This window comes from Chironomus tepperi, unplaced genomic scaffold, assembly GCF_022539635.2.
Source record: "Chironomus tepperi strain 1889 unplaced genomic scaffold, CSIRO-AGI_Ctep_v1 contig_335, whole genome shotgun sequence".
Taxonomy (NCBI): Eukaryota; Metazoa; Arthropoda; class Insecta; order Diptera; family Chironomidae; genus Chironomus; species Chironomus tepperi.
This window is the reverse complement of record NW_027226457.1, coordinates 79,552-100,382: the sequence shown is the minus strand read 5'-3', so window position 1 is coordinate 100,382 and position 20,831 is coordinate 79,552. Positions and strand designations below refer to the sequence as shown.

The window sequence follows — 20,831 nt, the reverse complement described above, 5'->3', positions numbered from 1 at the left end:
AACCAAGCAGAAGATATACTCACTTCTTCCAATGTAATTTACTATGAGGTTTTAGATGTATAAATATATTGTAGGGAATATTTTTGTAAATTATATCCGAAAAAGAATGCAGCATTTAAAAATATGGTAAAGTTTATATGGATTTTACTTAGATCTAAAAATTTATAAAAAAAGGTCAATAAAACTAACCCGACATGCTGAGGATGGCGATCAATGACAATGTTGTCGGAAGTTACAGCATAATCAGTTACACTTTTTCCAACTGGAGCTTCAGTTTGCTGCATTGAAATATGTTGTGGACTAATTGAATCTTCCAATGCTTGAGGCGGTTTAGCTGTTGTAGATTCAATTGATGTGATCATTTTGTTATCAACACGTTCATCGCGAGTAACATCAATTGGAAGTGAGTCATCGCCCAACGATTTCATTTCATCTACTGTCAAATATCTGTAGGGTTGATCAGACAAAGCTGTGTCTTCACCTAAATTGTAAAGAAGAACAAAGTAATTTATAATCATTAAATTCCGAAATTGTTAACAAGAAATGAATGAGGAACTTTATTAACCTCAGATACGAATAAAATGTAGACTAAAGCGTTTATTCCATTATAGAAAATTCGCTTTAAAGAACCAAATAATAAAATTTAGAGTATGTTTGTGTCTTCAGTATATGGAGCAAAAAATAATATAATAAGAAAATGTCAACTGTTTCAATATACAAACCTTCTTCTTCTGAATCTGACATAAATGTTTCATGCATAGCTTCCGGTGCAACGACTCTGTATTTCTCATCAGTCATCGATGTTGTCATAGCAACTTCAGAATCGGTTACTGGTTTTAACGAATCATAAACACTTATATATCCCAACTTTTGTGCAATATGTAAAGGAGTCTGTCCCGCCTAAAAATTTAATATACATGTTATCGATTTTTTTCTATAAACAGTTATTTTAACTTACAGCTGTGGCTAAATTTGGATCTGCCTTATTTTCAACTAACACCTGTACAATATGCAAGTGTCCTTGTTGAGCTGCTTGATGTAATGGTGTGTAGCCTATTCCAGTAGCTGCATTTGGTTGTCCACCTTGTTCTATTAGATATCTAACCATGTTAGCTTGACCAAAATGAGATGCAACATGCAATGGTGTATAACCAGCTTTTGTTTGAGCTTCGATATTTGCACCATGTTTGACCAAAATCTGGGCAACTTGAACTTTATCTTCTTGAGCACATAAGTGCAAGGGAGTCAACCCGTTACGTGCTTGATGGTCGGAGTCTGCTTTATGCTCTAATAATAAGCTTGACATATCAGTATGACCTTCTTGTGAGCTCAAATGCAATGGCGTAAAACCAGCTTTACTTTCAGCATTAGATTGAGCTCCATATTCCAATAATGTAGTTGCAATATCCATTTGGTTTTTACGAGCAGCAATATGAAGAGGAGTATGTCCATTTTTAGCAGTAGCATGTGGACTTGCTCCTTTTTCAAGTAATAATAATGCAACATTTTGATGATCATAGTGGCTTGCTACATGTAATGGTGTCACACCATTCTTTCCTTGTGCATCAACCGGAGCATTCTTTGAAAGAAGCAATTGAGCCACTTTTATGTTGCCATATTTAGCTGTCAAATGTAGAGGTGTAAATCCCTTCTTTGTTGTTGAATCAATTTGAGCTCCATTATCAAGCAAAACAGCAGCCACCTAAATAAATTAAAAGAAAAAGATTTAAATACTATTTAAAATCAATTTATACTCAAGAAAAAAAAAGACAAATTATAAAGTGATGACATGTTTTTTTCATAATGAAGCCAAGAGAAGAACAGCCTGGTGTGAAAAATTTATTTTTATCAAGAAATAAAAACCTTTGTATATTTTTTGGTTTTTTTTTTTTTTTGATAAATTTTGGGTGTTAAACATTGAATTGAAAGATTATTAACAATATTTCACTCCAAATTATTATTCTCCTGGTAAAAGCATAGTAAAAGTAAAATTAATATTACGCTCTTATCTAAGTATGTAGATCAGATGTAAGCAAACTTTACTAAAATGTAATAGGAACAAAGCTATTGAAAGGTTATTAGGTAGAAAGACGACTTTCCGAACATACTAATAATTAAGATTGCACAAATTTCTAATCAAAAACTCAGTCCTCTCCCTGAATATATGCAAAAGTTATGACTTAATATTCAAAAACTAACAAGAAATTAATTTTCCTACTTTAATTCTACCATGAATAGCGGTTTAGAATTCATTTTGATAATTTTATTTAATCGAGTCCTTTTTTTAAAGTATTTAATTATGCTTATAATTAAGGTGACCATTTGTTGTATTTTGTATGAATTTCAATATAAAATACAAATTTGAAACCTTTGATAAAATATAAAACAACATGAGCGTTTAACAGGAAATGTGTGTTTCTTACAGGTAAACCCACTTAAAATCACTATTTTTTTTACAAAAAATCTGAGTTATAAAAATTTTAAATAGATTTAAAATTTACGCAAAAATTATTAAATAGATTTAAAATTTAAATTTTAATTTATGAGAAATTATTCCTTTTAGAATATATGTACAAGTCGTAATATAAATGGTCACCCTTTGTTTTATTTTGTAAACATTTCACTCATATTAAGTTTATTGTTAATTTTAATTTTCTATTCTATTAAATAATCTATGATAAAAGGGAAAGTTTTAAATATTAGCTATGTTAAATTAAATTTCCAATGGGCATTTTACTTTAATTTTGCATTTTTTTAAATTTTCCCTTTTATCCTAGAGGAAAATATTTGAACTGATAATGGTCAAAGGATTTTGGCTAATAATTAAAAACGGGAAAGTTAAAAATTTTCATGTGCTAATTGTTACTTTTATGGACCATGTAAATTTAAAACACAAAAGATTCAAACAAATTTAATGAAAATGTTAATCAAACTGTTTGTAATAAATGTTTTTGAAAAAATTATTTACCCTCCATTTAAATCTACAGTCCAAATAAAGTGAAATTTTTATGATATTTTGACTTCTTCATCAATTTCTTTCTAGTTTTGATTCACTTTTTAAACTATCTTATAAAAAGATACCAATTGATTGGAAATTTAAATTTGAAAATTAAGCGAATATTATTTTCTTTTTAAATTCATTTCTGATTTTCCTTTTGTGTAACTCAAATTTCCTCTGTTGTGTAAAAGGGAAAATTTCGCGGAACAAGAGCATTTTTGTTTAATTCTATAATAACGTTTAATTAAGATTCTAAACCTTTTTTTTTAATTTTCTTTCAGATTTATATTAAAAAAATATCAAAGATAAAATAAACATAAATAAGTTAAGTAAGAATAAAGAAGTAAAAAAATGATGAAATAAAATCATAAAGTTTAATAATTTTTTTTATTGTCCTTTGCAAGTTTCTTGTTTCTATATAAAAATTGAAACAATAGCTTATGATGTTATAGGTACTGGTAGTTAAGGCACAAAGAATTTACTTTAAATTATTAAATTTTACAATACTGTTAATATATTTTTTTATCGTTCGGACATAGTTTATGAAAGTATATTATCATAAAAATAAACAAAACAAAATTGAAAATCGTATATTGAGACTAGATACATAATTAACAGTTTTAAAAATAAATAAAACAAAAAATTCTCAAATAAAATATTCTTGATGACGAATCCAAAATAATTGCATTAAATAAACGGTATCAATGTGATCCATTAATTTTTTAGCAACAAGATCTTTTACCTCATCTTGTCCTTCCTTAGCTGCAATGTGTAGAGCTGTGTACATATCTTTTGTAACTGCGTCGACTTGAGCTCCATGTTGAAGAAGCAACATAACAATATCAACATTACCAAGACGTGATGCAATATGCAATGGAGTTTGTTGTTCACGTGCTCTTGCATCAACTTGGGCACCGTTACGAAGGAGTATTCGAATAATGTCCGTCTGAGTTTAATTTTACAAATAAATTAATTATAATTAAAGATTTCCATAAGTTTGAAATCTATTATTTTTACACACCTGATTTGCTCTAGCTGCCAAATGCAATGGAGTTTCTCCCCGAACAGTCGGTACATCAGGGCTAGCATCATGTTGTAGCAAATATATGACAATATTCATGCAACCCATAAATGATGCAACATGTAATGGTGTCAATCCACTTTCAGTTGTAGCACCGATACTGGCCCCATGCTTTAATAATAATTCAACAACTTTTATGCGATTTTTTTTGCAGGCAATATGAAGTGGAGTAAAGCCATTTAGTGCTCGAGCATTTGCATCCGCATTACGATCGAGAAGAAGCTTGGCAACTCTTACATGTCCGCAATGTGCGGCGACATGAAGGGCCGTTAAATAGTCGACAGTAACTTCATCGACTGGTGCACGATGATATAAAAGAATTCTGGCAGCATCAACATGCTCACCTTGTGCTGCCATATGTAACGGCGCAAGCCCATTTTTAGTTTTAGAACTTATTGGTGCTCCTCGTTCTAAAAGTATATCTACAACTTGTTCGTGTCCAGAACGAGCAGCACAATGAAGTGGTGTCAATCCATCTCTAGTTTTACTTTCAATATTTGCTCCCTTATCTAAAAGTAATGCCACCATGTTTGTTTTTCCCCATTTAGCGGCAACATGCAATGGTGTTATACTATGCTTTGCAGCATAATTCACATCAGCGCCTTTTTGAATTAACAAGTTTGCAATACCCTCATTTCCATAATGAGATGCAATATGTAATGGTGTAAAGCCTGACTTTGACGTCACATCTGGATTATGATCATTCTGAAATTATGTTAAATTTTCTATAAATTTTTAGAAAGAAAAGATTTTTTATTGTCAATGGTTAATTACCTCTAGCAATAAACTGGCTGCCTTAACGTCATCTTTTTTAGCAGCTATATGTAAAGCTGGAAGTCGGACTTTTCCACGTGTATCACTTTCAAGTAAAACTGCGACAACTTTATCATGTCCTTGTTGCATTGCAACGGCTAATGGTGTGAAACCGTCTTCAGTAGCAAGGCTTTGATTTGCTCCATTAGCCAGTAACAATTTAACAACACTATCGTGATTTTCTTGCGCTGCCATATAAAGTGGTGTAAAACCGTTTTGTGATTGAACATTAACTGATGCATTGTGTTGTATTAAAAGTTTAACCACTTCCTCTTGTCCTGCTAATGATGCAATGTGAAGTGCTGTATTACCTTTTTTAGTTGCGGCATCAACTATTGCACCGCGGCTAAGCAATTCGGACACGACTGAAATATGTCCATCTTTTGATGCTAAATGAAGTGCGTTTAAGCCATTCTAAAAATAATCATAATCATTAAGATACTTCTATTGCATTTATTACATTTGTACTTACAGCATTGCATGTATTAATATCAATATTATTCTTAAGATGTTCTAGCACTTTTTCAAGATTTCCTGCACGAGCTGCGCGAAGAAATGATGTATTGCCATCGGACTACAAATAAATAATTATAAAAAATGGCTATTAATGATTCTAAATTATATTAGTATTGTATATTACTAAATTATTGCTACAGTGCAACAAGCTTCGTCAAATGTATATATGTTTATCTAACCACACCGAGAGTATGAATAAAATCGAATTTTTTTTTTTTTTTTGATAATAACTAAAAAAACAATTAAAAGCAAAAATTCTATGGTTTTTTAGTAAATTTTAGCTTTTCTTTAAAATTCTTTTAACACAAATAACAATTTTCTGAAATCTATATGAATTTTTGCAATTTTGAAAAAATGTATTGAAGAAAGAAAATATCATGAATTAACAAAATGCGAACTATTCATTCAATTAACCTCCACTGACTCTATTTATCTCGTATGTTTATAGTATTTTATGAGTAAGAGTAAGACACGCTTACATAATTTTAATACTAACAATAAAGTTTTCTTCTAAAATTAAGGTTTTGCGAGTATCAATCGAAAAAAAAATGTAGAAAAATATGAAAAACTGACGAAAAAAAATCTTATGTATGGCAATTTTAAAACCAAATTTAGTTTTATAAATCTTCAAACAATAAACACTGTTTGCTCGCATACGCTTTTCTCAGTTAATACATTAGTAAAAATTTTCTTGTTAATTTGAATAATGAAATTTAAAAGAAAAAGTTCGTTTTGATACTGCGCATGTTTTTCAATCATTTTCCAGCCGTCTCTCTTTTCAGTCTGTCTCTTTCAAGTCTCTTAATACCACAAGTATTTTTTTTTTGTGCGTGCAACATTCGCATAAAGTTGAATTTATAAATTTCCTCAATAATTTTGTTAAAAATTCAAACATAAAAACTAATCCAATATTAAATCGGGTTATTTCTTTGTATATTTGCATGTATTATTCCTTTTGCAGTTGTAATTTTGAATAAAACTTTTAAAACGTAGATTTAAAGAGACAGAATATGGTGTTTGGGGATCAAAATTAAGCCCTTCTTCACAATTTTGGAAAAAGTTTTCCTTTTTTAAAAGGCCTTATTATCACAATAATTGTTTGAATCTATTATTCATTTTGCACTTGTAAAATTACAAAAATATCAAAAATATTGCATTAGTGATTTCCATGACTCATCAGCATATAAGGACAATATTGCATTAATTTAATTCTACGTAATTGTTTGTCCTTAAATGGAAAAAAAATCATTCAAGGCTATAATACAAAAAGCCGACAATGTGGCAGACATTTAATAAAAAAAAATCGATATTTTATTTGCTTCTTTTTAAATATGATGTTTTTTTGGCCACAAAAAACTAACTTCTGATTTCAAATTTTGAAAAAAATGGTAATATTATAGTATTTGGTATTTTTGATATTTTATGAAAAAGATATTTTATCAATCGATAGAGGTAGGAGGAGAGTTCATTTTTTGATAATTTAAGGAAAAATTCAATTGTTTACATTTTGAACACTAATGAAATCTTATAAATATTTTCATAAAATAACACTTAAATAATTTAATTAACAAATGCTGAGTTAATTATTTTATTAAAATATATTTAAGGTTCATACTAAGAGCATAAAAGGACGAATAAAAGCAAATAAAAAATTTGTACACATAGTGAAAAAAAATATCGATCGTGATGCGGTAAAGTACTTTTTGGGTTCAAGCCGACATATTGACGATGAAAAATTATAGATTTTTCATAAATTGAATAAGAGATATGAATTTTGATGTTTGTAATACTTTTTAGGCGTATTAATCAAATATAATCAATATTGCTTTTAAAAATACTACTTTTAAGTAGTAAAAATATAAATAAAGTTGATTATAAAAAATACACCCAGTAAAAATCAAACATGGAGGACGACAGTATGAAAAATTAAAATTCATTTTATGTTTTTCAAGAGATTTTATCTTAAAGAAAATTAATGATATTTTATTTTCATCTGTTAAATATTCATTTATAATAATATTTAAAGATAATAGACCATTACCTGAATTCCATTTTCAGTGACCATTTCAAGGTCGTTTTAAATCACAAATCCCATAAACCGAATAAAAAAATTTTAAAAGAGATTTTGCCAACTTCAGCTTAGCACTTTTTCTTTCACAAAATATTGGTTGCTTTTAACTTCAATTAACTTTCTTTTAAAACTTCTTAGACTACTTTTAGCAATATTGCCTTTTAACTATGAAGAAAAATTTTTGGGTGGGGTATGAAAAGGTTATTCTTGAAATTTTAAAAGATTTTTTTTTCCAACTTGAACTGTTGAAGTCTCGTTCTAGACTGAAAAACTAAACTCTTCGTCAAGTTTTCATCAATATTTATTCTCAAGTTGCAGTGTGACGTCATCATTTTGTTAAATATAAAACTGCGCAGAATCACAAGAAATTTCAAATTATAAACATTCTCACACCCCTTATGTAACCTTGCTTGAAACACGTTGTTGACTTTCACCCTCGTTACTCTCTTCTCTCTTTCAAATTATATATATATAATACAATACAATGCGGAATCGCACATGTTATGCTCTCGTATTTTTGTTTATCAACTAATTTTTTATACGGTACTTAAATTCAATAACAATTGGTCGTTTTCGTTTTTAAATAAATTTTGCTATTAAAAATTTTCTAATAGTTTTACGGTCATTAAATATTATCAAGCTCCCAAAATAGGGTAACATGTTTTTTGGAGTATATTTTTTTGGAATTTTTAAATTCAAGAATTTTCAGTCTAATTGCACCTGTACAAAGCTGTTCAAACTATTAAAACAAATAATTATCAAAAGGAGATTTTGATCCTTTTCATTAGATACGATTATTATCAAATTATTTGTCAGAAAATGAAGATTCTAATGTAAAGGTTTCGTGTCTGTCTTTATATATGTTTGAACCAAACATAATCTTAATCTTTTAAAATTTTTAGTTTATCCAATCGAAAGTAGTTAAGAATTTTTCTTAAAACTATAGTTGTATAAAGAATTATACTTTATTATTTTTCTTATTTTTTAGATTTTTGGATTATTATGCTAGACTTTTGCTTTTCGGTGACAAAAATGAACAACAACCTTATCATTTATTTGTTTATTGATTGATGCTTTTACCTATTTCTAGATTTAAATATCTTGATATTCATCAATTGAAATAAATTAGAAATAATTTATCCATCTGTATATGTTAAAAAATTATGAAAACTAAACAATTTTATTCTCACACAACGAGAGATTTGATTCCCATATTACCCTCCCAAAAAGAAAAAAAAAATGAAAACTGAGTACAGAATCTAAAAATAAATTACGCTACAAAAGCAACTGTAGACTGTTTTCACTGTCGAAAAATTTTTCAGATTAACTTTGCATTCTTAAATTAAAATAAAATTGTTATAACTTACACCGAGTGATGATAACGATGGAAATCTTTTTTTCAATGAATTCATAGCAAAGACGTATTTAAATTAGTTTTTGTTTATGATGATATTGAAATATCAAAATTTAGAGTGAATCAAATTTCAATAGCAAACGAAATAGTAATTATATTTTATTTTTTATGAAAATTGCGAAAAATAGAGATTTTCCTTTTCTAATCCTCAATTTTTTTTTCTTTTAAAATTTCCACTTTTACAGCAAAATATCGAATCACTTGAAAAATCAATATGAAATCTTTTTTTTTTCAGAGAAATTTGAATTTCTCGCACTTATAATTTAAATTTATTTAATTTTCTATTTTTATCTGCAAGCAGCAATACGAAGCAACACAGCAAAACAAATTCAACGACTAGACTGACACAGAGAATGATGAAAAGAAAAATCATATTTTTCACGAAAGCTTCCATTGAGAATTTAAAAACTTGAGTAAAAATTTGAACATTTAATCCGAATAGCTCAAATCAGTTAATAAATCAAAAATTAGGCACCAGGTTTGACTCTTATTTGAAGTCGGATTCGGTTAAAATTTTAAATATTTTATGATATAATTGAACCATTTTTTATCATTTCACATTTTGATAATATTACTCCTTAAAACGTTTAAAATCTAACACCGGAAAATAGAACTGAGAGAATTGATTTTATCTCTCACTTCTCAATATTTTATGCTCAGCAATATAAAAGTAACTAAATACAATGAGTAAATTTTTTTTTTCTTTCAAAAACGGTATGACTAAAGACATAAAACATCAATTTAAAAATAAATGACTAATTTCAATTGATATCTGGTGTTTTGGTTTTTAAATCATCAACATTATTGTATATAGTTCCTCATAAGGGTCATTTAAATTTAAATTTACAGCCCAATTTATTAAATTTCATCTACATTCGGTTAAAGTTTGAGCTCAGTATACATGTCTGAGTTTTATTTATTTTTTTTTTGTTTTATATATTTGTGTGGTAACACTGAAAAAGTATGATGACTTCATGCACATAAACTTTGATTCTCCATACGTTATAAATTTAAAATATCACATTCTTTAAAAAAATATTTATATAATCATTAAAGTTAATGAATTGTTTAAAAATATTATTGCACTTGTTATCAATTATATCCTCTATTTCAAGCATAACATACATATCCTTTTTTGTTGTTAATTGCAAAGTGTAAAGTTTATGCATTTTTAAATGTTTTATATATGTATATATGTATATATATAAATATATATATAATATATAAATATATGCATATATATATATTATATATATATATATATATATATATATATATATATATATATATATATATATATATATATATATATTAATATCATAGAAAATAAAAAGTTCAACATAAAAAGTGACATGTTATTTTAAAAATTCAACTACTTGTTTTTGTTTTAGTTCGGATGCTTCAATTAAGAAGCTAAATATAAATGTATGAATATAAGTATGAATATATTTTTATTATCAATGAAGTTGAACAACTTTGAATTTAAGTTTATTTTTTTCTAATTCGTAAAATCAAAATGTTTTGCACATCAATTTTGTAATGAAAGTTTTATTTTATATATATATATATTTAATTTCAATAACACTAGTGTAAAACCCAATCAACCGTTAAAAGAGGATATTAATTTAATCTATAATAAAATATTCTTAAAATTTCCATTTTTTACTTTTATCAATCACAAATTAATTAGAATTTAGATCTGATAAATATTTTTTTCTTTGGAACTTTAACATTTTTCTTAAATGATTTACAATTAATTACGTAATAAAAAAGCATAGAGTTTTATTTTAAACTATATATATCTGTACAATATTTGTACTTACCAACTTTTGTGGAGTTGTTTCTGCCATTTTTAGAAATTTTCTTTGACAGTAGAATTTTTTTTTAAGTTTAAATTTTATTGATTATGTGTATATTTTGTATTTTTGTTTTAATGTGCTATGTAGAATGCGAGTATAAGCTATTAATTTGCTAAATGCTTTATTTTTACACTCTCGTATCAGTTTAAGTAGAAAAAGATAAAACTTATTATTCCTAAGCTTAATTTTAAATTCTTCTTATAATTTTTTAACCAATTCTTCAAAAATCGAACTTTCCTTTGCTAATGCCAGCCTTGTTCTGCAGAAAACGAGGAAAGATACCGTACAAAAATTGGAAAACGAATAAGAAGAGGAAAATTGAAAAAGAAATGTCTGACAAAACGAGAGAAAATTTAAAGCATTCTGAAAAATTGCATTGATTCAACTTTACTGCACACGCTCGTGTTTAAAATCCTTTCGGGTTTTTCGCTCTAGAAGCTCATAAAACGAACAACATGATATGATGATGAAATGATTTATTTAAATATGATGTTTATCAAGTAATAAAACATTTTCTTGGAATTTTACAGTGCAATTTTTTTGGGTAAGATTTAAAGATAATCAGAACAAGACAAAATAAATAAATTAATTCAACTATGAAATCAATCGTGAACGTAAAACTTTATATTTTAAGGGCCGTTAACTTATTACGTTACGCAAAAAAACGAATGCATGGCAAAAGATTTACCACAAATCGAGTTGGTGTTGTTAGAACGGTAGTTCGACGCTCTAACCACTTGAGCATTGTTGCTTTTTCGCTGCCAATACGGCACGCATCGGCCAAAGAAAAAAAAAATTGTACACCTATTGGGTCGTTCACTTATTACGTTCGCTTTTTAGGGGGAAGGGGGTCTAGATATTCATTTTTTTGCGTAACTACTATATGAATTTGAACTTTTCCATTTTTGGCGACACACCGGTTGCCCACAACTGAATCAAGTAAGAAGGATATGGTTTTCAAATTTTCTTATTAGATTAATGTTTTTCTTTTCACTTGAAACTAGAAATTTTCTTAAACATTAAAATAAGTATATGTAAAATATATTATTGTACAACAAATGTAATACAAACATCAAAGATATGTTTGAACTTTTAAAATCCAGAAATCAGGAAAAATGCGATATATATTGGTATTAGTGAAAAGAAATATTAGAATAAGGGAGAAAGAAGAAGCTATCGAACTGGAACTACATTTTTTTTTTGTACAAAAATGTAGATTTTAATTTTAAATGTCATCTATAACCTGCTGTATTGATGTTTTTTGCATTGTAATAATTCACGTGCTAATTTTAACAAATGTGTTACAAAAAATTCATTATTATTGCTGTAATTGCACCAGCTATTGGAAACGCTATATTTTTAAATATATTTACCACAAAAAAGTTTTAAATTATTTAAAATGTGCAAATGAAAACGATGTGCTTGATTAAACTTACATGGAATGTTTCGTTTTATATTATTCACTTATTCTAAAAGTTATTATACTTTCTTATTTTATCATAATTCATAATTCTCAAAATTTTGACTGATGAAATTTATTAGATAAGGAGAGATATGAATTAAGCTATAGATTTGAATCAAGGTCAAGAAATATTGAAAAATAAGTCATTCATATGACATCATTCATAGTATTAAATTTTTCAGTGCGAAAACTTCCGATAATTTTTTTCTTAAATACCAAAATATTCAGTTTATAAACTTATATTTGTCAAATAGTTCAAATATTACTATATATTTTTTAATTTTTAAATAGTTTCTAAAATTACATCATAGTTTTTTATAGAATCATTTTGATTTGTGAACTTTAAAATATTTATTAAAAAAGTTATAATAAATATATAATGGTTACGACCAATCTTTAAAAATAAAATTGGAATCTATTATTTTTTAAACTTTTTTCATGACCGCGGTTTTGCTTTTTTCTACATACATATTTGGATATATTTTATTGTTTTGCCCTCAACAGAATGAGAATGGGCTAATTGTGGAAGTATGTGTTTGTGGAGCTGATGCGTATTTAACTTCGTTAACTATAACGAAGAAAATTATCTTACTATAGTGTTAGAATGATTTTTTTTGTGAAAATTAAATTTGTTCATTAATTAGCAATGAGCAAAATAAAAGGAATGTACGAGTAAATGTTCAGTCTTTCTACTTGAATTTTTATTTTTTTAGCGCAATTTTTGTATTTAGAGTATTTACCGGCATTTTCTTTTTATATCAACATAGGAAAAATAAATTGAATAAAAATAATTAAATATTCTACAAAATAAATTAAATGGCAAACGCAAAACAAATTTCAAATATTGTTCTTTCTTTAAGATTTATCAATTTATGCACGATTATGTCATCCAGTCAAACAAAAATTAACAAATACAAATAACAGAAAGAATATTACGTCAAAAATATTATTTTGATTTTTTTTTTGTGAGTTTCACACGTTTAAGTTGTTTTTGCTGTTCTTATTGGATAAAATAACGCAATTTTTGATTTTAAGCGTTTTGATTTAATCAATATTAAGATAAACTGAATATTCTAAAGAACTTCACTATTATGTAATTATGTATTTGTCTATAACAGTGGCAAAGAATTTTTTTTAAAGAAAATATTTTTAGAGCCACTATAAGAAAAAGCCACTATAGCGTACATAAGTTTATTATAAAATTATATATTTATATGAAAGTTATAATACTTATTATTTACTCACAATTTGATCAATTGCAATTCCATTTCCATTATGTTCATGACGATTACTATTTTCAATGATTAGACTCATTTTTTGACTCAAATTTTGATTCAAATATACTTTAGAATTTTTTAAGTGTTTTTCTCAATTGGAATTAATAAGTATTTTTTATATTTTTGGTTTATATTTTTTTTTGAAAATACAATTTTAACACCATTGGATATTACTTATTTTTTTTTTTTTTTTGGACAACAGAACATTTTTCTCTTCACTCTGCGCTCTTCTTCTTATATTGTATTTGCTTGTTTTCTTATTCACAAAAACAGCGGGTAAAGAAGCGATCACGTATACACAAGTAAACGGTTTGAGAGTTTCCGAGGGACTGAAAATCAAGAGAAGTCAAAGAGAAACTTACTCGACGATTGATCGCATATATTGTACTAGAATAAAATATTTTACAATTTTATTTTAGAAAATTTAACAAAAATTGTTTCATATCATTTTTCAAAATACTATTTCATTTTAAAAATGACATTTTAATCAATTCATGTTAAAAAATAATTTTTTTTTAAATTACTTCTTTTATCAATCACTAACGTTGGATCATTTAACTTTTTCATAAATAAAACTCTCAACACGCTTTTATTTACCTCTAACTATGTGTATTAAATTCTACCAAAAATCGAAATATGTTAGGTCGATTTTCGATTTTACTCTTACGCGTAACGATATATTTTTAAAATAAACTAAGAGTGATTATTGTATTAAATTTTTTTAGATTTTATACATGCAAATAAAAAGTTGGCATAAGTAAAGATATTTTTTTCTCTTTATATCAAGTGCATCATTTTTAGGTCAAAAATGTCAAAAAAAAACGTCAGTTTTAGACCAAAATGCACACGAAATTACTAAACCTTATTAATAGTCTTAAATTTTTTTTCTATTATTATTTTAAAATCACTAAATTATATCAAAGTGCAGGCGTGTAAGTTTTTTGCATAGTGTAGTGCTTTTATTGTAATTTTGTCCAATAACTTAATATTTAAAAATACTAGAATCCTTACGACAATAGATTTTTGTGACTTAATTATCCACTTTGTTATTTTAATTGTTGCCAATGTAGAAAAAAATCATAATTGTTATGTAAACATTAATCTGCTAACGTACAGGTTTTTAAAGTACAATAAGCAAAGTTGAAACTCATGTTAAAAAAAAATTAGATACTTTATGATTAAATTTTTTGATCATATGTACTTACATGGTGATGATGATGTGTAGTATGATGACTTGTATGATGTGCTTGATGATGCGAGTCTGAAGCACGTTTGTTAGAATTTTGATGATGATGATGATGTTTTTCATGTGGATGTAAGCTATCTAAGTTAATTTGATGTGCAATATTTCCACCTCCTGAGTGAATTTGATGGGGAAGTGTAGAGCTATGTGGTGCAGAATGTCCATGATGTCCTGGATGATGTCCACTTTGACTTTCTTGGAGACTGAAAATATTCATATTTATTAACATTACGATCTTTTTGCTTACTTTATTATTTAAAATTGAAAAATAAAGAAATGAAATTTGTTTTTAATTTTGTAATTTTATGTATTAAAGGATATTTTCAATGAAAACAGCCTTTTCAGAATTTTTGAAATATAGATAATTTTCACTACTCAAATATCTAAAAAATTCTATTTGTGAATGAACTATTATATGTCACATGACAAATTTAAGTCAAAATAAAATTTATAAAACACTACCTTGGATTTATGTGTGTAACAAACTGCATTCTATAACTATGCTTTAATCAAGCTTTCAGTTTTATTCTAATTATTTCTAACTCACGAAACTTTTTGCAATTTTCAATATAGTATTTTTTTTATGTTGAAACTTTATAACTTTCTGTAGTAATTTTTATATACTTGATAATTATTTCACTTCAACTGGAATATATAGTTCCTTAGTAAAGAGTTTAAAACACTTATAAACTGTGTTCATTAAAAAAGATAAATTTAAAATTAATTTTTAAGCAATGGGCTTACATTTTGACGATAAAAACTAAAATGTTCAAATTTTTTTAAATTGAGACAGAACAGATCTGTATAAAAATATTGACAATCTCAAGTGAAAAACGCATAGATAACCATCTTAACGTTAAAAATCAAAAAGTGAATTAAATAAAAACTTATCAATTTGATTTATTTTTCAATTATGTACTTAAAATAATAAGTGTTAATGGATATTAAATGAAGATTGAATGGACACAAAAAGAAATTAAAATTTTATATGGATATTATAAAAAATATAACTCCTCATATTTCAAATTTTGCTATTTTTATGGATTTTTTTTAAATACTATATTGACTGCGCATAAAGACATTGCTCCGTTTTCTTTTACTATAGAGCTTTTTTTGCCAAATATTTAAATGTTTTCATTTTACATACAAAAATTGTCGTGACAATTGTTCGAAAGTTCTAATGTGTTTTATTAGGAAGTGTATGTTTAAACACAAATTAAAATTAATTAGGTATCTTTATATATTTGCTTTTGATTATTTTTCTCTTGATCTAGGATGGCTGTTTTTACCTTTTTCTAAGGATTATCCCTTAGATAAGGATTCTAAGTTTTTTTTAAAAACAGTTCTGCCTTGTTTCGAAATCAATTGGAAATGTCCCAATTTTTTTTTCGATTTTCACAATACAGTTTTTTTTTTCAAATTTTTGACAAAACATGGACAAACTTGAGTGTATAATAACGTTCAGTCAATAATGAATATACTTATGAAATTTTTCAAGATAAGAAGTACTAATTTTTAAAAAATTGAGATGATGTTAAAGTTTGTGTATCAATAATATAAATGTGGATATTAAATTTTCCTAGTGTGCATAATTTTTCGGTCTAAAACTTCAAAAACGTGATTTTTTGATCAACAAATTTGCTATACAGAGTCATGACTATCGGAATTTTGAAAAACAATTTTTTGCCATTTTGTCACATTTATTATGCAATTTAAGTTAATTTTTCAAATCATTCACAAATTTATAACTTTTGGGTATGTTAAATTTAAAAATATATGGAAAAGTGGCTTTTTTGTTTAAACGCTTGATTATTGTGATATTTTGTGAAAATTTAAGACCAGCCTCATTATAATTGTTAAATTTGATCTAAGTCAACATTCGTTCTTTTTTCTTGTGTGTCGTTGCAAAGTTTAAAGCTTGCGTTGTATTCGAAATAATAAGATCAAAGGAGTTCTTGTGCATTAACGTGTGATTTCAATATATTTTTGAAAAAGTGATCTGTATTAAAAAATTAGTGCAAAGTGTTAAAACTTGCGGCTCATAAGTGTAAAATTCATTAAGGTATTGATTATTTGCTGAATGTTATAAATTTCCGTCAATTTTACGGCAAAAAACTTTATGAATTAATTATTTATCAAATAAAACTATTAGTTTAAGCCGAAATCATAAATTCGGTGAATCACATGCTAAAAACTAAAACTTTTATCTAAGTCGAGCAATAAATATTTGAATTCATTAATTGATGAATGAGATAACATTGCGGATAGTGATATTGAAATATTTTCATTAAAATAATATATATATAAAAAAAAAATCATTAAAATACAAAGGATAATTCATCCGTTGAACCATTAAGTTTAGAGCACACTATAAGGTATTATAGCATTTTTATTGCTTTTTTTACAGGACCGTATTTTGTCTGTCCGTCGTTCTTCGTGTCATGGAAGAGTTTGCGGAACCTAGTAACAAAAAACAGATAGAAAAAAACAAGTGTTTTTTGCTTTTGATGCACTTAAAAGATTCCTTAAAATTAAAGAAAATTTCTGAAATTAATTTTTTGATTTTCAAAATTATGTGAACCTCATTTTGTTATTATCACCAATTTTAAAAATACTCAAAAATTAAATCAAATTTGTTATCAATCCTTTCAACTTTTTAGTTCATTTAAAAAAAAATGTTAAATTTTTAATTTCATTTTAATCAGCTGGCTGGTTGGCTGGATGAGATGTGAAATCTTAGCAACAACACATGAGAGCTCCAGTTTGAGCATTAGTTCAGTACTATCGATTACAAAAAACCCATATAAATATCAAGGTTTTTCTTAAAAAATTTCAGGCCAAATTTTCTGCTCCTTAATCATGTCTTTTAATTTGCTTCAATTAAATTCGTGGATAATGCGCTTTCGCCGTTCACGAAAGACTACGTCCAAACTACTTTTAATCTAATAACTTGATCATATTGCAATGCATAATAATAAAATGCAAAACATATAAATTTTGATCTTTTTTGATATTTATATAATAAACCTTCATAAAAGTTTTATATTTTGGATAGCTATTAAGAAAATATTTATATTTTTTATTATTATTAAAATTATTTTTAAATTATTAGCAACACTGAATACACTTTAGATTATTTATTAATTTTGCACCGTATTCACGTGTGAATGTATTTAATTTTTAAAATTACATTTTACACTAGATAAGTCTTAAACTCTTAGGTTAAGTTAAGCTACGAATCATTTTATTAATCAGTTTAGATATTTTACAAGAAAAAGTTCAATGTGAACATTAAAACAGCACTGTTCTCGATTGAACAAAAAACGCGTCCGAATGTGTCTAAAGAATTTTTTCAACTGCTCCGTATTTTCAGTGAAAAATAAACTCTGTAAATGAAAGAAAATTGTAAAATAGACGCACGCATACAACCTCAGTGGAAAGCTGTTTTATTATCACAACAAGAAAAATAAAACTAAGATAAAAAAAATTAGTTCATGTTGCATTTAAGGAATCTACTATGATATTAGTCATATTAGTGGCCTTATATAACAGAATTATAAAAAAGTTTTGATTTTATATTTATTTTTGTTGTAGTTTCAGTACCCTACAATTAGAAGGTATGCATTTATATTATTTTAAAATAAAAGCATATTTTGTTTTACATTATTATTGCAGAATCTTGGATTTTGCGCAAAAAATCCTTGTTCTCTTCCTAATTTTTATATATTTCACCATAAAACTTTTTCATGTAGATATGAATGTTCACATTTATTTTGATGTGCGGACAAAGTCTGTGTCCATTGCATTAATTTATAATCTATACAAATTAATAGTTATATTTTTGTTCTAAAATCTTTTCTAATTTCAACTCTACCTAAAAGACATTTTCTAATATTTTCTGATAAAGTTAGAGCAAATTTAAGCTTTATTAGGCATAAAAAATATATAGCTACAAGGAAGGCATACAGTTGGCGCCGAAACTCAAATAATTTTAAAAGAAAAAAAAATATCAATAAAAGCAATTGAGATCATTTTGTTTTCAAATATACCTTGATGCCAAGAAATTAAAATCTATAAAAATAAGAATGTTGTGTTGATTTAATTTTAGCATAAAGCAAGCATAAAAATAATTGTTCTTATCATTTTTGATTACGCCTTTTGCACAGAATATACAGTATAAATTTTGTATAAAATTTCATTCATGATGAGGGTCATGAGATCCCTACATATCCCTACATATCTTCATTTTTAAAAACCTTTGATACTTTGAAATTTCTTCTGAAGTAATTTCAACAATGAATTTAACTTTTCTAGCATCTAGTTGTTGAAATGTGCTATGAGTAGGAAATTGGTATATAAATGTGTTCAACTAGGCTTTCTGTATCCAACAAAATACTTATTACTTACTGGAACCATGCTCCGATGTGGAGCCTAGGTTTCTACAAAAGGCCTTCCATCTGACTCTGTTGCTGGCCTTATCACAAAGTTTGTACAAATTCTCCGTTTTTGCATCTAACTGACATTCTTTTAATACCGTCCTACGCCATGTTGCTTTTGGAGCTCCAGGACGCCTTTTCCCTTGTGGATTCCATCCTAGGGCGGTAAAACAAACTTGTGTTTCTTCACCCGCATTGACATTTTGTACTGCGTTGCGTTTTCGAAGTGTGTGACCTATCCAGCCATACTTTCGCATGAGAATCTCTTGATTAATGTCCTCCTGTCCAGCTCTTTTCAATAAAACGCTATTTGATGGCCAGTCTTCTGGATTCCCATTCCACCAAATTCGAAGAATTCTCCTGTAGCAGCTGTTGACAAACACTCTAAGTTTTTGCTGGATTTCTTTGGTTACAAGCCAAGTTTCGCAACCGTAAAGCAGCACTGACTTGACGCATGCATTGAAGATTTTCATCTTCAAGGACTTGCTGATACTGGTGGATCTCCAGACATTCGAGAGCTTTGAAAATGCACCTCTCGCCTTCTGAATTCTCATGCCCACGTCCTTTTTCGCGCCGCCATCTGCTGAGATATTACTTCCCAAGTAAGTGAAATGTTCTACACACTTGATGTTTTGTTGTCCGACAACCAGTGGGTTTCTGTTTCTAGCATTTACTCGGATTTCTTCCGTCTTTTTTACATTGATCACTAAGCCCACCTTTGCTGATTCTAATTCGAGGTCCTTGAGCTTCTCTTGCATGTCCATGTGTGTGTGTGCTAACAGACAGGCATCATCTGCATAGTCAAGGTCTTCAAGACGCTCGTTGAGTGACCAAACGATTCCCCTTGGTTTGCCTCTCGTTGTTGCCCTCATTACTTTGTCCATGATCACAAGGAACAATAATGGTGATAGTAAGTCGCCTTGTCTGACTCCAGTTAGTGACGCAAATGGTTCCGATTGCACACCGTCATGCATTACTCTACATCTGAAACCGCTATAAGCTTCACTGATTAGCCTGATGATCTTCTCGGGTACTCCTAAGTTGCGCAACTCCGTCCATATACACTCTCTGTCTATCGAGTCAAATGCTTTTTCGTAATCAACGAAGACTAGATATAAAGCTGATTGCCATTCAATTGACTGTTCAATGATGATTCTGAGCGTGCTTATTTGATCGATACACGATCTGTATGGACGAAATCCTGCTTGTTCCTTCCTCAACCGACTCTCGATTGGCCCCATCAATCTCTGGAGGATCACTGACATGAATACCTTGCTTACCACTGATAGCAGGGTGATCCCTCTCCAGTTGTTACAGCAACTCAGATCCCCTTTCTTGGGAAGCTTAACTATGAGCCCCTCCTTCCAATCCTCCGGATACTGCTCTAGGGCCCAAATGTCATCAAATAACGGCTTCAATATGCCTGCAATTGCATTCGCATCAGCTTTAAGGACCTCCGCCGGTATCTCATCCATGCCCGCAGCTTTACCATTCTTCAGTCTCTTTATTGCGTCGATGATCTCGCTTTTTGCCGGTGAACGCGTGTTAATCGACAGAGCTGGTGGATTTTCAATTGCTTCCACGTTTATGCCTTCACGTCGAACATTTAAGACTTCTTCGAAATGTTCCTTCCACCTGGCCGCTTGCTCTTCGATGGTGAC

The 20,831-nt window shown here is 27.9% G+C and overlaps 1 protein-coding gene across 6 annotated transcripts in view; it reads right to left on the bottom strand.

Moving 5' to 3' along the window:
• LOC139093404 (ankyrin-2-like) overlaps positions 1–15,334 on the bottom strand; it is a 66,849-nt gene extending 51,515 nt beyond the window's left edge. For 2 of the 6 annotated variants that reach the window (XM_070644114.1, XM_070644115.1), the window contains exons 1-10: positions 15,197–15,334; positions 14,697–14,937; positions 5,365–5,466; positions 4,854–5,306; positions 4,020–4,784; positions 3,741–3,944; positions 959–1,702; positions 723–900; positions 190–481; positions 24–41 (exon numbers count right to left, since the gene is read on the bottom strand). In XM_070644114.1, the coding sequence (XP_070500215.1) occupies positions 24–41; positions 190–481; positions 723–900; positions 959–1,702; positions 3,741–3,944; positions 4,020–4,784; positions 4,854–5,306; positions 5,365–5,466; positions 14,697–14,937; positions 15,197–15,225 (3,026 nt within the window). In that variant the 5' untranslated portion in view covers positions 15,226–15,334. Of the gene's footprint in view, positions 1–23; positions 42–189; positions 482–722; positions 901–958; positions 1,703–3,740; positions 3,945–4,019; positions 4,785–4,853; positions 5,307–5,364; positions 5,467–7,449; positions 7,730–8,846; positions 9,166–13,459; positions 13,829–14,696; positions 14,938–15,196 lie in introns of those variants that run through there. The other 4 variants (XM_070644116.1, XM_070644118.1, XM_070644119.1 and 1 more) reach the window with 4 other exon arrangements.
• Positions 15,335–20,831: the final 5,497 nt, after the last annotated feature.